Raw genomic sequence first — 25,388 nt, forward strand, 5'->3', positions numbered from 1 at the left:
AGTTGGACAGAAATTGTGCTGTTTTTATTTACTCTTCTGTACAATAACAACCTTTTATTAAACAAAAGAAACAAACACTTTAAATGTAAAGTGTGTCTTTATTTAATTCATTTTCTTTATTTTATATATATATATATATATATATATATATATATATATATATATATATATATATATATATATATATATATATATATATATATATAAATAAAATAATGTCTATGGAAATAAACCAGTGAATGTTCAGAGCTTTAACATTCACATTTATTTTCACACATCAATTCTGCAAACTCCAGAGTTCTAATATTATTATTGTAATAATTTACATAAAGATTCAAGCGTGCATTTGAAATAACATTCAGGAAACATTGTTACAAACTTTTCTATAAAGTACATAAAAATTAAAACACACATCAGACCCCCCACACACACACACACACACACACACACACACACACACACACCAGACCCACCCTCACACACACACACCCAGACCCACACACACCACACAGACACACACCAGACCCCCAACACACACACACACACACACACACACACACACCAGACCCCTCACACACACACACCCAGACCCACACACCACACAGACACACACCAGACCCCCAACACACACACCAGACAGACACACACGTGCACACACACACACACACCCCAGACCCCCCACACACCACACACACACACACACACACACACACACACACACACCAGACCCACCCACCCACCCACACACACACACACACACACACACACCCACCCACCCACCCACACACACACACACACACACACACACACACACACACACACACACACACCACACACTGGCAGGCCGAAAAGAAATACTTCAAATAATAATCTAAAAAAATAATCATCGTGTTCTTCGTTTCTAAAAGTCTTATGAAAGTCATGTGTCAGAAATATACAGTACTGGAGAGTGAAGGAAAAGCAGCCAACAAGCACCAACACCTCTGGAAACTCTTTAAACTTGTGAAATAAATTTTCTCTCACACACTGTGAATGGATGTGGATCTGAACACAACACAGGCGTACAGTCTTCGGTTCTTTAAGGGTTCTAGAAATGAGAATGTTTTTGTTTTTTTAGGGAATGAATCTGCTGCACAGAACCTTTAGAGATTTGTTTGGAACCCCAACATGAAGACGCTCTGAGGTTTCTCAGGATTGACCAAAAGGTAAAAATAAATGATAAAATAATCATGTATAACCCTGAAACACAGTGTTCCTTTACTTCCAGAAGCCTTCCTCAAAAAACTCAACTGTCCCTATTTGCTCCGTTATGAAGCTAAAAGCTTTAATCTGGGTTTGAGGAACAAAGAGAGCCTTTATAAAACTCATGGAGATAAAAACCTGAAGGGTTCCTTGGTTCACTCCTCTGAGTAAAGCTTTAAAGGCTCTTCGGAGAATCCTATAAGTGAAGATTTCTAATCAGAGATGATCTAAAGTTTTTTTTCAAGACATGGAACTGGAAGAACCCAAATAACTTTTTTTTCCACCTTAAAATGTAGAGATACTAATAAAATCAGTCCTGATATCTGATCAGAGATGTTGTGATCTTGGTTCTAGAAGGGTTTTATCTGTATGGTCCTAATAGACAATGACAGGATTATAATGTTGGTTTAGAAAAGAAATAGAGTTTCTTTGGGACTGAGCTCATGACAGTAACCATCATAAAATCTGGGATTATAATTATAACTTTTTATGAGCCTACAGTGTTCAGTAGCATAACATAAATCAAGCATCATAAAAGTCCAGAATCACAAACTCATCATGGTCTCCATCTTCATCTGACTTCTTTGGTTTAGAGTTGAAAAATTATGATCCGTTAAAACATCTGGATTGTAAATTAGAATAAAAAAAAAATCTAATTTATGAGTTAAAATCCCAACGCTGACAGAACCCGTGGCGATTTTGAATCCCAGCATGCGCTCAAGTTGAATTTATTACTTAAAAAAAACATTTTAAGTGTCATTTGGTAATTGGATTAATCAAATATATCGAATAAGTCGCACACATATTACTTTAAATATGATACATTCATAAAATACTCTCCAATCTGACGTTTCTGGCTCAACATACTGATCGTTAGCCTCATTTATCCGCAGTTTGCATTAATGCACATTAAAACTAAAAATATGAATAACCCATATCAATTTATTGTGTTAGCATGAACTTAATGCAGTTCCACCAAATGGCCACTAGGAAACGGACCTAACATGATTTTCACATTTTCAAAAATGCAGCCCACATTTGAAAATAGGGGGAAAAAAATTAAATATACAAAAATAAGTCACACTTTAACATTTTGTTCAAATTAAATGAAGTATAATTCTTTGTGCATGCTTGATGAACAACTGGGAGAAAAGAGCCAATGGAGTTCACTTCGGTTTCACGCAACCGTGCAGAAAAACTCGTTTAGTTTAAAATGTAAGACAATTTACTTTTAAAATTTATATTTTGGAAAATTATTCGGCCCCCATGGACACACTGTGAATAAATTTATAAAGAAACAAAAAAACATTTTACATTAGCTTTGAGTTCATGCAGTTCCTATTGACAGCCACTAGGTGGAGACTGTCTGCTGTATTATTTAGGATTGGCGCATGGTCCGTAATGAAGCAAAAGACTGATCTGAAGAAACTGCACCCATAAATAAATATATTATATATAAATAAACACATACATATATAATCTTTTGCATATTAGCTTGGCCTTCATGCAGTTCCTACAGATCACCACTAGGGAGTCTGTATTGCTGAGAGAGTCTTTATAGGCACAGTAAAGGTAATCCTAATATGATTATTGTATACACATGTATATTTATGTATATTATGGTATATTATATTTTGTTTATATACATTAAGATTTGCACTTCTGGTTAGATGATAACTGCATTTCACTGGCACCGTACCTGCACTCTGCACAATGACAAAGTTGAATCTAATCTATTTATTGCTGTATTACAGATCATGTGCAAAACCTAATAAAACATCAGAAAACACATGCATTCAGTTACTTCAAAAGGGTAATGTACTTTTATTTCTTTATAAATACGATCACAGAGTGTCCATTGATGGGCTTTGTGTAATAAGCTGTAATAATTCTCCAGATGCATTTCCTCCAAATCACCACTAGAGGACAGAGTCTTTAAGACTCCAATAAGGACCAATATAAGAGTGTCTCCTCCTAGTGGTCATCTGGTAGAATTGCATCAAATCTAAGGCCATTTCCAGTGAATTTGTAATGAATTTCTTTTTCCCCCCCAAAGCAAAATGGAGTCAAATGGAAGCTCAGTGCGCCTTTTTCACAAATCTGAACAGTGAGGACAGTGGTGGTTAAAAAACAAACAAACAAACAAAAAAATTAAATAAAAGGGGGATGGGGTTTGCTTCATTCTCACACCACGGTTAAGAAAATAGATTCAGTCTTTAATGTTATAAAATATAACTCATGCTCACTTATATGTAGTCTATAAGCACATGCTCGGTTATACTGTATTTTCCAGACTGTAAACCTAAATAAAAGACTGTACATTCTGTTACGCCGTATTTAACGCAGAAAAAATGAATTCATGTATGAACATGCTATCGGTTTATAGTCTGGGGAATACACAGTATATTAATATCTTGTGCGCGCACACACTCATTTCTGAGCATTAACACACACTTTAGCGTGCGTTCATTTCACCGCCTGAAGGGGGCAGCCTGTGAGTCTGAAAGTGACGACCCTGTTGATCAACAGCACAAATAAACAGCAAGAAACTGGAGACATTTGGAGAAAAAATGTTGAAACATGCTTCAGAGTTTAACATCTGTAAAACATCAGTGTCAGACTTCACATCTGTTTGGGTTTTTGTTGTTTTTTTTCCATAATAAACTAGAATATAAACCGATCTGATTTGTTTATTACAGATGACTGGAGTGAAGTCCTGCTGATTTTGAGTCAGAACTTGAGATCTCCATCTCTCTGGCTTCAGGACCAAATCCTTTATTCAATTCATTGATTTGTCTCTCCATCATGGAGCGCATTCACACGCTTTTCCACACGTTCATTCTCATTTCCTATTCTGTCTATTCTCTCATGTAACATCAAGACAATGCCTTCTCTCTCTCTCTCTCTCTCTCTCTCTCTCTCTCTCTCTCTCTCTCACTGTTCCACCCCCAGTACTTTCCTCATGTGCTCGTACACCACGTAGGAGATGCTGACAGCAGGAATGACCTTCAGGAAATTTGGCGCGATGCCGCGGTAAAGTCCCACTACACCCTCCTGAGCCATGATGCTGCGGAACAGAGAGAGCATGGAGAGCTGAGGAGCACCTTTCACTGTCGCTGAGAGAGAGAGAGAGAGAGAGAGAGAGAGAGAGAGAGAGAGAGAGAGAGAGATTATTCTGTCTGTTCATACAAAAATCCATCCATCCATCCATCCAATGTGCCAACAACTATTAATACATCCATTCTTTAGAAAATCCAAACATTTAGTCAACTAACAATCTATCACCTAACCATTTATCATCCATCCATCCATCCATCCATCCATCCACTATCCATCCATCAACTCAACCAAAAATCATTTGTCCAATCATATATCCAAGCAGCCCACCATCTATAATCTAATCATTCATCCATCCAACCAGTCTAGCATCTATCAATCCATCTATTCCTCCATCCATCCATCCATCCATCCATCTAAGCACTCTATCCTCCATCCTCGCTCTCTCACCCTGAGCCTGCATGCGGGTTCTGATCAGAGCGAGTGGATACGACGCCAGCTGACCGCACGTGCTGGAAACCGTCCCACATCCGACCAGCACCAACACCCCGGGGTTAGTCGAGCTGGAGCTGTGTCTCTGTAACCACAAGTTCTTCAGGGTCTGAGAGAGAAAGAGAGAGAGAGAGGAAGGAAGAGAGAGAGTGGGATAAAGGGATATAGAGGGAGAGTGTGGGGGAAAGAGAGAAAGAGAGAGAGAGAAAGAGAGTGGAAGGGAGGGCGATAGAGGGAGGGAGAGAGAGAGAGAGGGAGAGAGAGAGAGAGAGTGTGGGAGGGAGGGAGATAGAGGAGAGAGAGAGAGAGAGAGAGAGAGAGAAAGAGAGAGAGAGAGAGAGAGAGAGGGAGGGAGGGAGATAGAGAGAGAGAGAGACAGAGAGAGAGAGAGAGAGAGAGAGAGAGAGAGAGAAAGAGAGAGGGAGGGAGGAGATAGAGAGAGATAGAGGAGAGAGAGAGAAACAGAGAGTGGGAGGGAGGGAGATAGAGGGAGAGAGAGAGAGAGAGAGAGAGAGAGAGAGAAAGAGAGAGAAAGAGAGAGTGGGAGGGAGGGAGAGAGAGAGAGAGAGAGGGAGAGAGAGTGGGAGAGAGAGATAAAGGTGGTGATTATACCCTTCACAGCTGTATAACATCACTGCTGCTGGTTGAATATAAACATCACTGAGTTCTTCGGAGAACGTGAGCTGAACACGGCGATGTTCTCACACCTCGTAGACGGCCAGATCGATGCCGGCGTATGGGATGATGCCCAGAATGTTGGGAATGTAGCCTTTATAAAACGCCTGCACTCCTTCTTTCCACAGGATCTGCCGAGCGCAATCCATCACACCCGAGTACTGTCCGGTCTTCCGCAGCGTCAGGCGCGTCTTCAGGACCTGCACCCAGGAGAAACACACAGATTTCTCACCATCGCATCCTGCTGAGCCTCCGAACCGTGTTTGTCTGGTTCCTGGCCGAGTTCCTGAACATTCCACAGCACAAAGGTTCCACAGCATAAAAGTCAAGGCAGTGACACTACGCAGATTCCTCCAACGCTCATGCGCTCAAACTCCTGCTCCACAGACTTCAGCTTCTGGGGCCATGAAGTGCCTCCTGAGTCACCTCATTTCTAGAAAATGAGCTCGTACCACAGAGTTTCTCGGTCACAAGTCCAATGAAGAATATAAATAAGTACCTATTAGTACTTCATAAATACTAACTATTACAAAATGTTCTTAATTTTAGGTCCATTAATGATAAAATTGTTCAAGACCACAACCAACATCTGGACACAAACAATATGAGTAATACAGATGTTGAGGTGAACAATCCTAAGGTGAATCTATGGTATTACCTCCATGGGGTAAATGATGGTCTGTGCCGTGGCCCCGGCTAACGACCCAGCAACGAATCTCTCGTGAACCTTCAGACTTCCTACATTTTTTCTGCCATGGATCAGCTGCTTTATCTGGAACATCGAGAGACAACGAAACATTGAGGGACACGAGCTTTGAGAACTTCTGAAGAGCTCTGAAAAAGTGTCTGGGGCACTGGTTTGAGATTAATGATCATGGGGTAATGCTTTAGGGGGTAAATAGTGAGTGTGTGTGTCTGTGTGTGTGTGTGTGTGCATCTGTGTGTGTGCATGTGCGTGTGTGTGCGTATGTGTGTGCATCTGTGTGTGTGCATGTGAGAGTGTGTGAGTGTGCATGTGTGTGTATGTGTATGTGTGAGTGTGAGTGTGTGTGTGTGTGTGCATATACAGGAACCTGTTCATAAGCGAGGAACTTGATGGCTGTTTCCGGGGCGATCTTGAGCACGTTGATGCCGTTTCCTCTCCAGAGAGCTCTGAATCCTCCCTCCTTCACCATCATCTTCAGCCCCTTCCACACACTGCCCTTATCAATGCTCTGCCCATGAACCTACACACACACACACACACACACACACACACACACACACACACCTGAATCCATTTGTATAATCTGTTTAAATGATCCCTGGTATATATATGATTGTGTGTGTGTGTGTGTGTGTGTGTGTGTGTGTGTGTGTGTGTGTGTGTGTGTTCGAACCCTGACCTGCAAGAAGACTTTGAGGCGGTCGAGAGGAGCTGTGCCCGTCCTGGAGACGGTTCCCGCCATGGCACCTGCAATCAGCTGCCTCCACACGAACCCTGACATCCTCTCCTTCTCCGAAAACTCGTCAGGAACCGTCAGGAGCTCGCCGATGTCCAGGATCTACACACACACACACACACACACACACACACACACACACACACACACACAAAACAAGGACACAGGGAGGCGGAAAACAAAGAAATGATACGTGAGACATATATATATATATATATATATGTGTGTGTGTGTGTGTGTGTGCGTGTGTGTGTGTGTGTGTGTGTATGTTTGTGCGTGAGTGTGTGTGTGTATGTGTGTATGTTTGTGCAGGAGTGTGGCTGACCAAAGAGCGTTTCCAATAGAGGGCGATGTCCTCCATGGTGTGCAGAGGGTTAAACAGGAAATGGTCACGCCATTCCACCCAGTCGATGGTCATAGTGCCATCCTTGTCTATACTACACACACACACACACACACACACACACACACACACACACACACACACACACACACACACTTATTACTTCACAGTAAAGCACCACATTCTTCACTAAACCATCCAGAGATCTCGCTGTAACCATGGAAACATTACTCTTTGTAAAGTGTCTGCGGTCACTGCTTAAAGTCTCTCACACACACACACACTAGTGATGGGAAGTTCGGATGATTTCGGAAATCAAATCAGATCTTTTTTTGAGTCGTTTAGTTCATTTCTTTCCTTTAATCACCTTCATTGCGTCTATCTGAGTCACGTGATATAAAAAACGAACGACTCGGACTAGAGGTAAACTTCTCGATTCTGTTTCCTGTACATGACCTGCATCCAGTAGAAAAAGAACGAATCACTCTTTAAGACTCTACATACTCGTTCAGAATGAACGAATCGCTCTTAGAGACGACTCGTTTGAACAAATCATTCATGAACAACCCATCACTTACACACACACACACACACACACACACACACACACACACACACCTCTGCAAGATCTTGGTTGCCTCGTCCAGCGTAACCTCCACTCCCACATTGTGTAATGAAAGCTGGATCTCTCCAGCATCGATCTCACCTGTAAAACACACACACACACACACACACACACACACACACACACACACACACACACACACACACACAGTTAAAGTTTGAGGTCAGTAATAGCTCCAGCACATTAAAACGTTATACTCCAGGACCAGAAGCGAGCGCTCAGGCTCCTCACCGTCGTTGTTGCGGTCGAGGCTGCTGAACATGAGGCGGAGACGCTTCTCGTGAGAGCACAGGTACTGCGTGAACTCCTCGAAGTCCAACTGTCCATCCTGATTAGTGTCTCCTTCACTAACAATCTGCTGTGGGACAGGGCAGAGAGGAGAGTGTAGAGAAAGACAGGAGAGAAGGGAAGAGACAAGGAAGCCCAGATTGGTTAAAAATGGAGAAATGAGCAGGAAGAGGAGGAACAGGAGGAAGAAAAAGCAAGTTACATGGTGCAATACACACCAGGTCACATGACCCACCACCAAGAACATAACCCCCAACACCAAAGTTCAAGGAGCTTTTCCACCAGACAGTACAGTATGGGTTCAAGTTCCTGATTTGGTTCTTAGTATTGTCCAAGGATTTTTGTGGGTGAATCTAGAAATCTTCCAGACCACTGATTGGTCAAACAATGGGGAATTAGGACCACATAGGTCTGGGAAGCTCCTCCTACTTTCAGGGCACAATAATTCAATGGGAAACAGATAGACAGATAGACCAGAAAGACAGAAAACAACGAGAAGAAAAAGAACCACCACCAAACCAAGCGTCCACAATAAACATCTAAAGATCCAGACATGTAAACACACAAGGATGTCCTGTTTCACGGTATCTTTTTTTTTTTAACGCATAAAAACGTCTCTCTCTTCGTGTCTGGACACGCGTTCTGCTCTGTCTGGACGAGTTCCAAGTTCTTGACCTTTTTCCTTCGCCCGAGGTCCACCATGTGCAAATACGAGTGTGTGTGTGAAAGAGATTGTGTGAGGTTTCAGTTTACACATGTCTGACCCTTCACTCAGACCGAAAAAAAACCCAGACACTCATGTGCAACACACACACACACACACACACACACACACACACACACACACACACACACACAGAAAATAAACACCCACTCAAGCAAATACACACAAGTACACAGAGGGGTAGTAAGCAAGTGAATGAAATTTGTTACAAAACACCACACACACTTGTTACGTTGTCACTAATGGACGTTGTATGAGTGTTCGGCCGTTTCTGTGCTACAAGATCGCGTCCCGTCGGTTCATTTCCTGTCTCTCACACAGACTTAGACTAGTTTCTAAAGCTCACAATGAGCAGTGCAGAAGGCAGTAAGAAGTCTGGGGTTAACGTGGATGAGACAGAGGGAGTCAGTGATGTAAACAAGCCTGAGAACAGACACATTCCTGATCATCATCATCATCATCTTTTCTCTGCTTGTGTTCTACATGGTGGATCTTCAGACTGGAAACATTCATTAGAGAATATAAATTCTTTTATATTAATATGACGTGAGGTTCAGTTTCCAGCGTGACACTAAAACAGGAAGTAATAATCACTACTTTTTACTGAAGAACATGTCGGAGCCCAAACTTCTTTACTTCAACTTGAGTAAAAAAAGTGCAGTCAGAACTTTAACTTTTACCAGATTCTTTTAAAACACCAGTATCTGCACTTTTACTGAGTGAAGGATGTGTGAACTTTTCCACCTCTAATGAGGAGGCCTCAGCGCTCCGTTTCACATCGTCGCCGTGTCGAGTCGTTTCTTCGAAATGATGCGCCCATGAGCACGTGGGACACGATCATGACGTCTGAACTGAACGTCTTTTTGTGCAGAAACTCACACCATCAGCGTTCTTATAAAAGGTTTTTTTGCTTGTGCATCACTCCACGGCTCCATTATAACTAATGATAAGAGCTTCAAAACGAGCTCACACTGGTTCTTCACACAAACCAACACCCCCCAGGGGTCTCCAACTCCCACTTCCAACATTTCCCCTTTTCCTGCTCCACCCTGTGTGGATCAGTGGGCCAAAGAACATTAGTGTGCAACATGTGGAGATGTTCTATATGGATATTTGCCTCCCAGTGTGCTTCAAAGAACTCCTACACTATATTGGTCTGACAGGCTGTTAAGACTCAGGTCTGAAGACTAGACTAAGGCTAAAATCCCCCAAACACTCAAAATCTTGATGAGATCTCCAGCTGAAGAACATTTACTGGATTTCCTGAAGCAGACTGGGACTAAATCCGCATTTGTGTACTCCAGTACTATAGTACTTACGATTATTATAGTCTCCTGATACAATCCTACCAATATATGGCCAAAGTGTTTCTCTTTGAACAGAGTTCACATTTGCTCTTATAATGAGCTCCACTCTTCTGGGAAGATGTTCCACTAGATTTTATGGAGATTTATGTGAAAATTCAGCCAGTTAGTAAAGTCAGGTACTGATGGAGGTGAGGAAGCCTGAGGGGCAGTTAGTGTGAAACGTTCATCACTGTTGGAGCTCTATAGCAGTAGATCTTCCACATTTTATTCTTCTTCTTCACTGTTGAACCTTCACCACCTCTACTACCTGCACCTTCTCACACAATGTCCCCACTTTCATTCACAAGATCTTCCACATTTCCAGACCATGTAAAGCAGTAATGTGATGGAGGCGTGTGCATGCTGAAACAGGTTCAGGTGAAGGAAAATTTCATGCAGCATTTAGAGTCCTGTACAATCGTGTGCTCCACAAAATACTCAGTAAACTATACAGAGTTTATAGTGAACGGGGAATAATCTGGGATTACACCAACACACTTCACTACACTACACCCCTACACCACACTCCCCTACACCACACCCCTACACCACACCACACCACTCCCCTACACCACCACACACACTCCCCTACACCACACCCCTACACCACACCACACCACTCCCCTACACCACCACACACACTCCCCTACACCACACCACACCACTCCCCTACACCACACTACACTCCCCTACACACCACACCACTCCCCTACACCACACACCACACTCCCCTACACCACACCACACCACTCCCCTACACCACACACCACACTCCCCTACACCACACCACACTACACTACACTCCCCTACACCACACCACACCACTCCCCTACACCACCACACACACTCCCCTACACCACACCCCTACACCACACCACACCACTCCCCTACACCACCACACACACTCCCCTACACCACACTCCCCTACACCACACCACACCACTCCCCTACACCACACACCACACTCCCCTACACCACACCACACCACTCCCCTACACCACACACCACACTCCCCTACACCACACCACACCACTCCCCTACACCACACCACACCACTCCCCTACACCACACCACACACACTCCCCTACACCACACTACACTACACAACTCTACACTACACAACTCTACATCACACTACACAACTCTACATCACATTACATCACACTACACAACTCTACATCACACTACACAACTGTTCACCACACTACACTACACACCTCTTCCAAAGAAGTAAACTCTACATTTCTTCGCCTATTCAACTTGTTCGAAACCTGGTCAGAGCACAGCTGAGGTCAGCCATGATACAGCGCCACCTAGAGCACAGAGAGTTAAGGGCCCAAGAGTGGCAGCTTGGTACACTCCCCTACACCACCACACTACACTCCCCTACACTGCCACACCACACTACACTCCCCTACACCACCACACCACACTCCCCTACACACCACACCACTCCCCTACACCGCCACACTACACTACACTCCCCTACACCACCACACCACACTCCCCTACACCACCACACCACACTACACTCCCCTACACCACCACACCACACTCCCCTACACCACCACCACCACTCCCCTACACCACCACCACACTCCCCTACACCGCCACACTACACTCCCCTACACCGCCACACTACACTACACTCCCCTACACACCACCACACACCACACTACACTCCCCTACACCACCACCACTCCCCTACACCACCACACCACACTCCCCTACACCACCACCACACTCCCCTACACCACCACACCACACTCCCCTACACCGCCACACCACACTACACTCCCCTACACCGCCACACCACACCACACTCCCCTACACCGCCACACCACACACCACACCACCACACTCCCCTACACCACACCACCACACCACTACACTCCACTACACTCCCCTACACCGCCACACCACACACCACACTCCCCTACACACCACCACACACACTCCCCTACACCACCACACCACACCACACTCCTACACCACCACCACCACACTCCCCTACACCACCACCACACCACACTCCCCTACACCACCACTCCCCTACACCGCCACACCACCACACTCCCCTACACCGCCACACACACTACACTCCCCTACACCACCACTCCCCTACACCACACTCCCCTACACCCCTACACCACTACACTACACTCCCCTACACCACCACCACACTACACTCCCCTACACCACCACAACACAACACACTCCCCTACACTGCCACACCACTACACTCCCCTACACTGCCACACCACACTCCCCTACACTGCCACACCACTACACTACACCCCTACACTGCCACACCACACTACACTCCCCTACACTGCCACACCACACTACACTCCCCTACACTGCCACCACACTACACTCCCCTACACCGCCACACTACACTCCCCTACACCGCCACACTACACTCCCCTACACCCCTACACCGCCAGACTACACTCCCCTACACCGCCAGACTACACTCCACTCCCCTACACTGCCAGACAACACTCCACTCCCCTACACTGCCAGACAACACTCCACCCCTACACCACCACAACACAACACACTCCCCTACACCGCCAGACTACACTCCACTACACTCCCCTACACCACTACACTCCACTACACTCCCTCACACCGCCACACTACACTCCCCTACACCACTACAGTACACTCCCCTACACCACACTACACTCCCCTACACCGCCACACTACACTACACTCCCCTACACCGCCAGATTACACTCCCCTACACCTCCACACTACACTCCCCTACACCGCCACACTACACTCCCCTACACCGCTACACTACACTCACCTACACCGCTACACTACACTCCCCTACACCACTACACTACACTCCCCTCCCCTACACCGCCACACCACCATACTACATGTCTATAGGAGACACTGTGCGTCCATGTACATGTTCCAGCTGAAGACTGGGATCTGTCCCGAATCTTACACTTGTGTACCCAATAGGCTATGACTCCTCCTCCTCCTCCTTCTCCCCCCAGGGTAATTCTTCTCCACGGTGGTGTTGCTCTGCATGCTCATGTTCTGCTCGGGGGCTGGAATGTTTAGGGGGGTAGAAAAATCACGTGTCACGTGGAATGCGTGCACGACTAACTCCTCCGGTTCGTTTCGTTTTCCCGTTGCTGCACCTCCGCCCCGCTGAGACCGGCAGCGCGTGCGTGCGTGTGTGTGCGCGTGCGTGATCGGTATCTGTACCTGTTCCGCCGATGTGCGCGAGAGCAGCCCGCGCGCCGCCAGCCCCGCCCTGAGCTCGTTAATGTCGATCCGTCCGTCTTTGTTGGTGTCGAGCTGGTCGAAGAGTTCGCTCCACAGCCGCTCGCGCTCCGGGTCCGTTTCCGGTTCAGAGCCGGGTGCAGGTGCGGGTGCGTTCTCCTGGCACCGGGCACGCGACCACCGCACGACGCGGCACCACCGCGGCTCGGCCATGAGCGCGCGTGCGTCCGTGCCTGTGCGCGAGCACGCGGTGTTCTCTCTGCGCCACCCGGTTATTTTATTAGGGGTAAACACATTCGCTGCGCTCGCGTGCAAACACACACACACACACACACACCGATCTGACCTCAAGATCCGAATTTCCTGTTCCGTAAAAGAGCTGCAACGCGCGCGCTTACATACAAAGCAGCGTTAAACAGCTGGTTAGTTTCGCGTCTCTGTGTGTGTGTGTGTGTGTGTGTGTGTGTGTGTGTGTGTGTCTCGACTCTCCAAACCAGGAAGTAACCTAAAACCAAGCAAAACGCAACTTTAACACGTTAACGCGTACACGCGTGAAGCGTGTGTTTTGCGGTAGAGTCCCGGTAGAGGAGTCCCGACTCTGTCCCAAATCACTTCAACTAGTGCGCTTCTCTTATAATGATATTATTATAACACGAGACACTTGAACGATCCTTAAAAGCGTGACGTAATAAGATCTTGGATACTACTATTATGACGTCACGAATACAGGCGGGGCCTTTATCAAGACAAATAGACCACTTATAACTGTTATCTAAAAGCACAAGGGGTTTTGTACGAAAGCGTTAATATTTCTTTCTTTCTTGTTTCCTCGTGATCACGAATGAAATTTTCACGCTTTCAACACAAACACTCGTGATCGGAACTTCTGTGTATTCGACATAAGAGCTTGTTCTAGATTATGGTTATGTTATTAACCACAATAAACACAAATGTTTCTGGTTTTACTGCACGATGCTGCCTCTAGAACATGCTCTTATCAGGGGCGGATCTCCCGGGATGGCATGGGGTGGCAATTGCCACCCTAAGAAAAAGCATTGCTGAATTTTATTATGTTGAGGAAAAAACAAGAAATGAAACATTATAATGGCTCTTAGGACTTAGACCAATAGATTTTGGAGTGTAGCTTCGGTGGATTCGTGTTGGTTCAGCTACAAGCGCATTAGTGAGGAGATCTGGGGTTCAGTCGCTGTTCCAGTTCATCTCAAATGTGTGGTTCAGTGGGGGATTGAGGAGGTCAGGATGATAAAAAGTTGTTCCACTCCAACGTTAACACACCGTGGTTTCATGGAGTCCAGGTTTGTTCACACGGAACATCATCATGCTGGAACAGCGTAGTGAAGAAAATTATAATCCAATGACGAACAGAGACGTTTAATAGAATAACAGAGCGTCAGACTTGAGTGGATGAGAAAAAAGATATTTTCAGGGGTGCACATACTTTTGGTTGTACAGTGTATATGGGGTGGGTCAGTCAGGTTGTACTGCAAAATATACAATTGTACCAAAGAAAATATCTTGAAGTCTTTTCTATTGGCAGGTTAGAAGGAGAAAATGATCTACCAATAAAAACACGACCATTAAAACATGAAATAATAAAAACATCTACACAAACATTTAATCATCCTCCAAAAGTACTGGGACACCCGGCTTTCACAGCCATTATGTAGTTTTCTCAAACTGTTCCCACAAAGTTGGACTTGACTTTTTCTCTTCACCTGATCTAGAAGACCCAAACATGTTCCAGCATGATGTGCTTTACATGGGTTAGATGGTGTGGAAGATCTCCAGCTATAAAGGTCCAACCCCCTATTGAACAGCTTTGGGAGGAATTTTTCACAGGCCTCCTCACCTCACCGACATCCACACCTTACTGACACCTTACTGAATGAAATCTCATCAAATCTCTATGGAATCTAGTGGAACATCTGCCCAAAAGAGTGGAGGTTATTATAGGAGCAAATGGAGCTAATGGTCAAGTGTCCACAAACTTTGCCCTCATAGTGTGTATATGTGAACAAATGATATAATAAATATATATATATATATATATACATACACGTGTTTAGTGTTGAACATCTCTTAATAGACAATTTTATGACAATATGGCACACACACACACATACACACACACACACACACACACACACACACACGTAGCACCTGTCACATCTGTCATCTCTTTAATTACTCATGTACACAGTGTCTTTGTCTCCGAAACAGAAGAACACCAAACACATACATATCGTACCTGTCTCCTGTTTATAATAATACACACACACACACACACACACACACACACACACACACACACACACACACCTTTCCTGAAAGACTCCAATCACCCCTATTGTCCTGAGGAGTCCAGACAATCATCACAAGCAATTTGCATTATTGTACGCACTGATCTGTTTGTCCAACCATTCAGGGAAACTTCTACATCCAATACTCACACACACACACACACACACACACACACACACACACACACACACACACTCAATATCTTATATATGTGTGTGTGTTCAGTGATAGAACATGAGATAAGAGGCTTTATAAGAGAAGGATCAGGAGCTGAGAGACACACTGAGTCACGAATCTGTTTCTGTTTGACATCCTCGTTCTGATCTCTACCCATGTGTAAGGGTCTCTCTGCCCTCCCCTCATCATGCCTGGAGAAGTGAGTATTGCCCTGTGTGTGTGTGTGTGTGTGTGTGTGTGTGTGTGTGTTGCTCCTTTTTGATATATATGTAGTTTTGGGGTGTTACTCCTTTCAGTTTACTTCACATGATCAGTTTCTCAGTTTCACACTATTTTATTGTTTTTTCATTCAAATTATTTGTACAATTTTAGCACTAATATTTATTAATGAATTGAGAGTTCTGGTGGACAGAGAGAAAGAGCGACAGAGCGACAGAGGGACATGGAGACAGAGAGACGGAGCGACGGAGAGATGCACAGAGATATGTTTTTCCTAGCAAATTAGTTCTTTGGTGTTTCGTCTGTTTCATTTACAGCATTTGGAACATTGGCACCGTTTCCAGAGTGAATTACATTCATGTCATTTATACACCTGAACAGATGAAGGTGAAGGACCTGGCTGAAGAACCTGGTATCGGGATCTTGGTGGTGCAGGGATTTGAACTCACAACCACTCAGCCTGTAGCATGATGTTAATGATTAATGAGTGTATTGAAAGTAAATATTTCACGGCTCATTCTGAAATACAGTGAATGTTTTTTTGATACATGACCATTTAATCCAAAATGTAATGAAATTCTTCCTCTGCCAGCAGACTATAAAATACATTACAGGCAGAGGGAAAAGCATAAAGACATAAAGAGTGTATAAAGTTATGATAGAGCAGATGTAGAAGTGTTTGCATATAGAGAGTATGCAGAATGAGGAGGAATGAAGGCAGGAGAAGGTCATGTTTTCCGTCTTCTCTCAGGGGAAGATGTAGATATACATCAAGACTCTTTGCTGTTCTGCCTCTGAGATGGTGGAATGAACTTCCCCTAGATGTAGATGTAGATCTTCAAATGAAGACCTGCCGGTTCCTGAAACACAAGCACTTTCTCCCTGTGTGTTTTATGTCTTTGCTATAATTCCTCTCAACAGAGTTTTAGGGTGACGGTGTCCTAAGTTTGTAACTGATTAAACCAGTGTTGATTTATTCATCTAAAAAGAGAATCAATGCACTTTTGTACGTCGCAGTGGAAAAGGGCGTCTGCTAAATGCTGCAGATTTAAACGTAAATGAGACGGGGTCAGAGCACACGTTTACCAAATACGTGACGAATAAGAAAACTTGCATACAGGATATTCGTATCATCCTTTTTAAATAAGAGGGAAAGTGCCACAGTTTCTTCGTTCATACGTTTTCTTTTTTGTGAAACGTCTGGATTTGTTACACCATTATTGTGTTTGTGTTTTAGGGCAAAGGAGATGAAGGTAATGTTAACACACCTGGCTGAGAAACCAAACAAACACAGGTAACACACACACACACACACACACACACACACACACACACACACACACACACACACACACACACGTTGCATTGGGGATGTTACCATCATCTATCAGTTTTGATCTGTTTCTATCGTTCTCTCGCAGAGCTACAGAGGAAAAAAGTCCTCGTGATCTTGAAGCTCTGCTCCACAGCAAGGGTAAGAATTGTAATTGTTAATTGTACACACACACACACACACACACACACACACACACACACACACACACACACACACACACATCCAGTGATATGATACTCTACATCACTCCAAGCACCATGTTGGTGAAGTTTTTGTTTGGAGCACTGTTTTACTTCTCCACACGTCTCACTGTCGTCTCACTGTCTCACTCTCTCACCAATTCTTTTACACTTTTTTTTTTACTCTGAACTCTTCCCCTGCTTGCTCTCTCAGCAAGTCTGCAGGCGTTCCGCTGGTTCCTGCGTTCGGAGTTCAGTGAGGAGAACCTGGCCTTCTGGCTTGCCTGTGAGGAATACAAGAGCATGCCTGAAACCAAACTGTCCTCCAAAGCCCAGCTCATCTACACTCTGTTCATCAACGCTGACGCCCCACAGGAGGTACGGAGAGATCTCAGACTCTCAATCGAAACATAGCCCTGACTCTTTTCCTTATAAAACCACACGGGCGAGGTCTTTGTTGGAAACGACACTGATACACTAATACACATTGCTCCTTTTAAGATCTGAAGAAGAAGTTGTTTAACCTTTACTAATATTTGCAGGTCAATCTGGACGGTGAGACGCGTGAAGCTCTGATGGACAGGATGGACGCTCCTGCTGCCGACACCTTCGCCGAAGCTCAGCAGCGCATCTTCACCCTGATGGCTAAAGACTCGTTCCCTCGCTTCCTGCACTCCACTTACTACAAGCAAGCGGTCAGAGGGGCGTGAGCTGAGACGTCACATTCATTAGAAAATAAAGCTATTATAAAGGTGTGTGCGTTTATTTGACCTACATCTCGAATAGTTCACGTTTCACTGGATCAGGTCCTAGAGGTCGTCCTCTCCACTATATCACATGGTTATATAATCCATTTTGTGTTCGGTTGCAGTGCAGAGCGTAGCAATTGGTGTGTTTCAACGTACGTCACTGTGTAATAAAAAATAATCATAAAATGTACCAAAAACTAAAGAGGAATAAATATATGTTGAGAAATCGAGTGTATTGTGTGGATTATTTTATGACCAGGGCACCAGACCCACACCTTCACAGTAGTGATCTGAAGATCGGATCATTTCAGTGACTCGGTACTTCAAGTCTCGTTCGTCAAAATGAACGAATCTGTTTATTAAGTAATAAAATGTTACACTGTCAATAAGCAGATCCACGACACGTCCACATACACCGACTTTGACTTTAGTTCAAGTAATGAAAATATGACAATGCAGCTAAGCACAAATGATGATCAACAGAATAAGTAGCTTCACCACTCATATCTTCTGGGCCGTGTCGTTAGTTCTATTGTCACGTGACTCCATAATTATTGCAATGATAATATCAAGATCCGGACCAAAAAAAACCCTTGCTTTGTGTAGCGTCTATGGGAGTCACGCGACAAAAGAATGAATGACTCGGACCATAGGACTCATGAGATGAACTACTCAATTCTATTTGCTGTGTAATGTATATGGGAGTCACGTGATAAAACAATGAATGACTCAGACTTGAAGAGTCAAGAAATAAATTGCTCAATTCTGTTTCCTGTACATAACCTACAGATATTTGGTGATGCTTTTCTCATGCGTGTCCAGTAGAAAATGAACGAATCAGCCTTTGAAACGACACGTTCTTCTGAGTCAAAAGAATCGTTCATAAACGACCCGTCACTAGAATCCAAATGAGGATGGTGGAAAGAAACCGGAGAACCCAGAGGAAACCCATATGGATAGAAACCCACGTGTAGGATTGATCCTGAGATGCTGGAGATGTTCCACGACTGCATTATCACCCATTCTGCAGTTAATACCCATTATAATTAATAAATTCTGTGATTTATATTACATCATATTATATGTTAGTTATGAATTAACATAATGATTTTGATAAGGACTTTTTGAGCACATTAGGTAAGTTAGGAAGCTATAAATCCTTGACTGTTTTTTAATAGATTTATGACGCAAAATAAGGCAAATTAAGTAGTAATAATTGGTCATAATTCTTTTACACTTTTGCACAAAATTTGACTTTTACTTTGTTTTCAGCACATTTCCGCTCCGAGTGACGCGTTTCCGTGTAGCCCTTATCCGCACTAACACTCGAGTACTACGCAGTATGTAGTGCGCGTCCCCGCGGTATCCCGTAGCAACGCCGTGAGGATTCATACTCCGTAGTACGGAAGTACGCCGGATTTCATCCTCATCACTACTCAGCGATGGCGCAGGGCAAGAACAAGTTTAAAGCGCAGAGACCCGGAGGGGCGAAAAAACAAACAAACAAACCCAAAGGACCGAAGAAAGGCGGTGAGGAGGTTTTTTTTGTGGTCGGTGTGAATTTTACACACACACACACACATTCCGCTTATACATAAACACTACTGAGTGCGCTGTTAGCATCATGCTAACCAGACCGCCATGTTGGAGCGCGTGCGCCGTGATACTGCTGTACTGTAGTTATAGTTTCATTTATTATTATTATTATTATTATTATTATTATTATTATTATTATTATCATCATCATCATCATCATTATTATTATTTGGCACCAAATACATGTATATATTACAACAACTGATATACACAATATAATAATAATAATATAAAATTATATGTGTATATTATATAATTACATCATTGATTTATTTTTATTCTGAATCCTGAATTTCGTATTTATTTTTAAAATGTATAGTTTTTTTTAATAATTATTTAATGTTAAGTATTAAAAAACGATTTATTATTATTCACAATATTAAATATAAACATGTGAAACAACTGAAAAATGTCATATTCTAGGTTCTTCAAAGTAGCCACCTTTTGCTTTGATTACTGCTTTGCACACTCTTGGCATTCTCTTGATGAGCTTCAAGAGGTAGTCACCTGAAATGGTCTTCCAACAGTCTTGAAGGAGTTCCCCGAGAGATGCTTGGCACTTGTTGGCCCTTTTGCCTTCACTCTGCGGTCCAGCTCACCCCTAAACCATCTCGATTGGGTTCAGGTCCGGTGACTGTGGAGGCCAGGTCATCTGGCGCAGCACCCCATCACTCTCCTTCTTGGTCAAATAGCCCTTACACAGCCTGGAGGTGTGTTTGGGGTCATTGTCCTGTTGAAAAATAAATGATGGTCCAACTAAACGCAAACCGGATGGAATAGCATGCCGCTGCAAGATGCTGTGGTAGCCATGCTGGTTCAGTATGCCTTCAATTTTAAATAAATCCCCAACAGTGTCACCAGCAAAGCACCCCGACCATCATCGCACCTCCTCCTCCATGCTTCACGGTGGGAACCAGGCATGTAGAGTCCATCCGTGCAGCTTTTCTGCGTCGGTGGTTGGAACCAAAGATCTCAAATTTGGACTCATCAGACCAAAGCACAGATTTCCACTGGTCTAATGTCCATTCCTTGTGTTCTTTAGCCCAGACAAGTCTTTTCTGCTTGTTGCCTTTCTTTAGCAGTGGTTTCCTAGCAGATATTCTACCATGAAGGCCTGATTCACACAGTCTCCTCTTAACAGTCGTTATAGAGATGTGTCTGCTGCTAGAACTCTGTGTGCCATTGACCTGGTCTCTAATCTGAGCTGCTGTTAACCTGCGATTTCTGAGGCTGGTGACTCGGATGAACTTCTCCTCCGCAGCAGAGGTGACTCTTGGTCTTCCTTTCCGCATGTAAGCCAGTTTCTTTGTAGCGCTTGATGGTTTTTGTGACTGCACTTGGGGACACTTTCAAAGTTTTCCTAATTTTTCGGACTGACTGACCTTCATTTCTTAAAGTAATTATGGCCACTCGTTTTTCTGTACAAATTCTAACAGTTTATTCAGTAGGACTATCAGCTGTGTATCCACCTGACTTCTGCACAACACAACTGATGGTCCCAACCCCATTTATAAGGCAAGAAATCACACTTATTAAACCTGACAGGGCACACCTGTGAAGTGAAGACCATTTCAGGTGACTACCTCTTGAAGCTCATCAAGAGAATGCCAAGAGTGTGCAAAGCAGTAATCTAAGCAAAAGGTGGCTACTTTGAAGAACCTACAATATGACATTTTTCAGTTGTTTCACACTTTTTTGTCATGTATATAATTCCATATATAATTCCACATGTGTTCATTCATAGTTTTGATGCCTTCAGTGTGAATCTACAATTTTCATAGTCATGAAAATAAATTTACTAGAAAACTCTTTGAATGAGGTGTGTCCAAACTTTTGGTCTGTACTGTATATATATATATATATATAATAAAAATAAAGATTTAATGTGTATAATAATAATAATAATAATAATATTGGTTTATTTGGATTTTAACCCCTAAAATTATTTTTATAAAATCCTTTAAAAAAGTGCTGATATTCACCACATTGTACACAAATTGAACGGATTTAAAGCTCAAACTATAAAATATGCAAATATAAAGAATTTATAAAACTGGTGTGTGGTCTCATATGTACTGTGTGTGTGTGTGTGTGTGTGTGTGTGTGTGTGTGTGTGTGTATGGGTGGTGTTTTTGTAGGTCGGATCATCGCTCCGAAAAAAGCAGCGATAGTTCAGCAGCAGAAACTAAAAAAGGCAAGTGATTTAATATCCGGGAAAAAAAAAAAAAAAACACTGGGTGTCTAGACAAGGGGGTCACAAACTTTTGCACCCAACGACTTGGAATTGTACAGATAATTTAATAGTATTTTAATGTTTAATGTCATTGTAACTATTTTAAGATCCTAATCTAATATTGTAATATTAATGGAATGTTGTACTAATAACATATTGCTTTTTTTATTGAATATTATTCCATATTAGTCCAAATTTTCCAAATTCCAACTGGATGACAGAAGACATAAAAGCGTTTGATATAAAGACAGAAGGAGAGAAAAAGCGAGGGATGGAGCACTTTTTAGTACAGAATCAGCGATTTGAATTCAGTGGTTTAGCAGGAAGTGTTAGAAGAATGAAAGATACACGAGGTTCGATTTTCTACTTAAGGAACCTTCTATGTAACCCGTATACCTTGTGTTGTCTGCACTAGGGTCTGGAGGTGGCCATCAGGAATAAGATTGAACATGAGGTGACTCAGAAAGCCAGCACGTCCTTACACAAGAGACTGAGTGTCCTGAAAACCCCCCAGGGGAAAGCAGGAGCAGCAGGAAACACCAAAACCACCAACGCTGCACCCTCTAAATAATCTACACCACAATCTACACCATACGGACACAAGTTTGTGGACACCTGAGCATAATTGTTCATATGTGCTTCTTATTTGATCATCTCATTCATCATTGTTTGTAATTCCGTGTATGAGCACTAGGTGGTGACAGAACCTGCATTATGTGTTTGATGTAGAAAAGGATATTCATCAGGCATTGGAATACTGAATAAAAAAAATGAACAGCACATACACTATATTGCCAAAAGTATTGGGTCACCTGACTTCCCCAGCCATATGTGGTTCTTTCCCCTGCACTGGCGGGATTTGAACCTGTGACTTTCTGATCCAAAGTCCAATGCCTTAACCACTGAACTACCACCTAGTGCCTCAGCGCACACAGCCATCTCCATGAAGATCTCCTGCTTTAGAGCTTTGATCTAAACCCTGTTGAACACAAATATCCATAAGCACATTCCAAAATCTAGTCACTAGATTCTAGTGGAACATCTTCCAAGAAGAGTGGAGGGAATTAGATCAAATTGGGACTAAATGTAGAATGTGATGCTCAAAAAGGACACATGATATTAATGACTAGGTGACCCAAGACTTTTGGCACTATAGTGAATGTGTGTGTATATATATATATATATATATATATATGATGAAAGCTTCTATATCTGTTATAGTTTCTCAGGAACAATAAAAATCTCAGCTTCAGCTTGTATTTTATTTATTTTTTACACTGGGTCACCACTAATTAACACTCTGTGGAAGAGTCACCACTGATTAACACTCTGTGGAAGAGTCACCACTGATTAACACTCTGTGGAAGAGTCACCACTGATTAACACTCTGTGGAAGAGTCACCACTGATTAACACTCTGTGGAACACTGATCAACACTCTGTGGAAGAGTCACCACTGATTAACACTCTGTGGAACACTGATCAACACTCTGTGGAAGAGTCGCCACTGATCAACACTCTGGAAGAGTCACCACTGATTAACACTCTGTGGAAGAGTCACCACTGATTAACACTCTGTGGAACACTGATCAACACTCTGTGGAAGAGTCGCCACTGATCAACACTCTGGAAGAGTCACCACTGATTAACACTCTGTGGAAGAGTCACCACTGATTAACACTCTGTGGAAGAGTCACCACTGATTAACACTCTGTGGAAGAGTCACCACTGATTAACACTCTGTGGAAGAGTCACCACTGATTAACACTCTGTGGAAGAGTCACCACTGATTAACACTCTGTGCCAAAATCCAAAACTTACACACATGGGCTTTTTTTTTATAATAACAGATTGAATATTTTCTAAGTGAAAATGGTCTGTGGTGTACAAAAGCTTGGAGACCTTTTGGGATACACTGGAGAATCTCACACACACACACATTTTATATATATATATATATATATATATATATATATATATATATATATATATATATATAAGAGAAGCTCATTGAAGAAGCCACAATCTACATTCTATGCACGTCGTTAAAAAAAAAAAAAAAGAATGAGAAGAAAGAGGACGAGAGCATAATGTTAAGGATTTACAGTGTTTTTATTTAACATCACATCCCCATTTAAATAATAAAAAAATTCCAGCATGCCATCAGATTTCTCAGATGTGTCTCTCACACACACACACTCACTCTCTTACATACCCTCACTCACACACACACTCTTACATACACTCATTCTTACATACACTCACACACACACGCTTAGACACACAAACACACACGCACACACTCACTCTTGCACACACTCACACTCTTGCACGCACACACTCACACTCTGTTACACACTCACACTCTGTTACACACTCACACTCTGTTACACACTCACACTCTGTTACACACTCACACTCTGTTACACACTCACACTCTGTTACACACTCACACTCTGTTACACACTCACACTCTGTTACACACACACAAGGCTGTAAGTGGGTCAGAACTAAAGCAGTCTTTGATGGTTAAATCAAAAGTAGGCACTTTTGACCGAGACAGTGTTGTGGTTAAACCTGGGAGATGGTCTTCACGCCCGGCTCCTGTTTCTCTTACTGCTGTGAGGTGCAATAACATACAGTCTGATGGATGTAGACATGTCAAACTAAATCTCTCCCAATGTCCCAGTAATGCCCAGTTTAACTAGTGTTTTCCTGTGTATAATATGTCCAAGAACTAAAACAGGCAACAAAAAAAAAAAGTATTCTGATCAATGAAATATAAAAAACACCCATGAAACCGGTCAGATTTGAATGCATTGATTTAAGGACTTCTAGTCCATGCCCTTGTTCCTGCTCCCACCACAGAGGCCCCACCCCCTTCTGAACAACCCCTAAAAGTTGCAGTTGGGTGTGATGGGGTGCGGGAAGGCAATGCGATGATGTGATGATGAGAAACCTTCTCCTCTTCTATGACCTCACAACTCGCTTGTGGTACTGTTTAAAGGTGTTTGAGGCAGATGTGTCGATACCAAGCACTCACCCTAGATGTGTTGGTGGAAGGTGAGGGTGAAGATATAACATCTACCAGCAGGAGG

At 43.2% G+C, this 25,388-nt stretch overlaps 3 protein-coding genes across 6 annotated transcripts; 2 read left to right on the forward strand and 1 right to left on the reverse strand.

Annotated features, from left to right (window-relative positions):
- Positions 1–3,437: 3,437 nt before the first annotated feature.
- slc25a23a (solute carrier family 25 member 23a) lies at positions 3,438–14,150 on the reverse strand. 4 transcript variants are annotated; one of them, XM_046838006.1, is made up of 10 exons: positions 13,463–14,150; positions 8,108–8,231; positions 7,870–7,957; positions 7,234–7,345; positions 6,852–7,010; positions 6,540–6,692; positions 6,125–6,238; positions 5,499–5,666; positions 4,750–4,900; positions 3,438–4,358 (listed from the first exon to the last, which is right to left on the reverse strand). In XM_046838006.1, the coding sequence occupies exons 1-10, from the start codon at positions 13,691–13,693 to the stop codon at positions 4,177–4,179; spliced, it is 1,482 nt and encodes a 493-aa protein (XP_046693962.1). In that variant the 5' UTR covers positions 13,694–14,150; the 3' UTR covers positions 3,438–4,176. The 4 variants fall into 4 exon arrangements, with proteins under 4 accessions (XP_046693962.1, XP_046693961.1, XP_046693963.1 ...); XM_046838005.1 differs by having other exon boundaries at positions 8,108–8,234; XM_046838007.1 differs by having other exon boundaries at positions 7,234–7,340; positions 8,108–8,234; positions 13,463–13,595.
- A 1,894-nt stretch (positions 14,151–16,044) lies between these two features.
- si:ch211-196h16.12 (regulator of G-protein signaling 5) lies at positions 16,045–18,688 on the forward strand. The gene is made up of 5 exons (XM_046838145.1): positions 16,045–16,178; positions 17,436–17,492; positions 17,620–17,672; positions 17,928–18,091; positions 18,256–18,688. Exons 1-5 carry the CDS (start codon positions 16,135–16,137, stop codon positions 18,421–18,423), a joined length of 486 nt encoding a protein of 161 aa, XP_046694101.1. The 5' UTR covers positions 16,045–16,134; the 3' UTR covers positions 18,424–18,688.
- Positions 18,689–19,837: 1,149 nt separating this feature from the next.
- Positions 19,838–23,066, forward strand: c24h19orf53 (chromosome 24 C19orf53 homolog). Its single transcript, XM_046838163.1, has 3 exons — positions 19,838–19,992; positions 22,197–22,252; positions 22,707–23,066. The coding sequence occupies exons 1-3, from the start codon at positions 19,905–19,907 to the stop codon at positions 22,860–22,862; spliced, it is 300 nt and encodes a 99-aa protein (XP_046694119.1). The 5' UTR covers positions 19,838–19,904; the 3' UTR covers positions 22,863–23,066.
- Positions 23,067–25,388: the final 2,322 nt, after the last annotated feature.

This window comes from Silurus meridionalis, chromosome 24, assembly GCF_014805685.1.
Source record: "Silurus meridionalis isolate SWU-2019-XX chromosome 24, ASM1480568v1, whole genome shotgun sequence".
Classification (NCBI taxonomy): Eukaryota; Metazoa; Chordata; class Actinopteri; order Siluriformes; family Siluridae; genus Silurus; species Silurus meridionalis.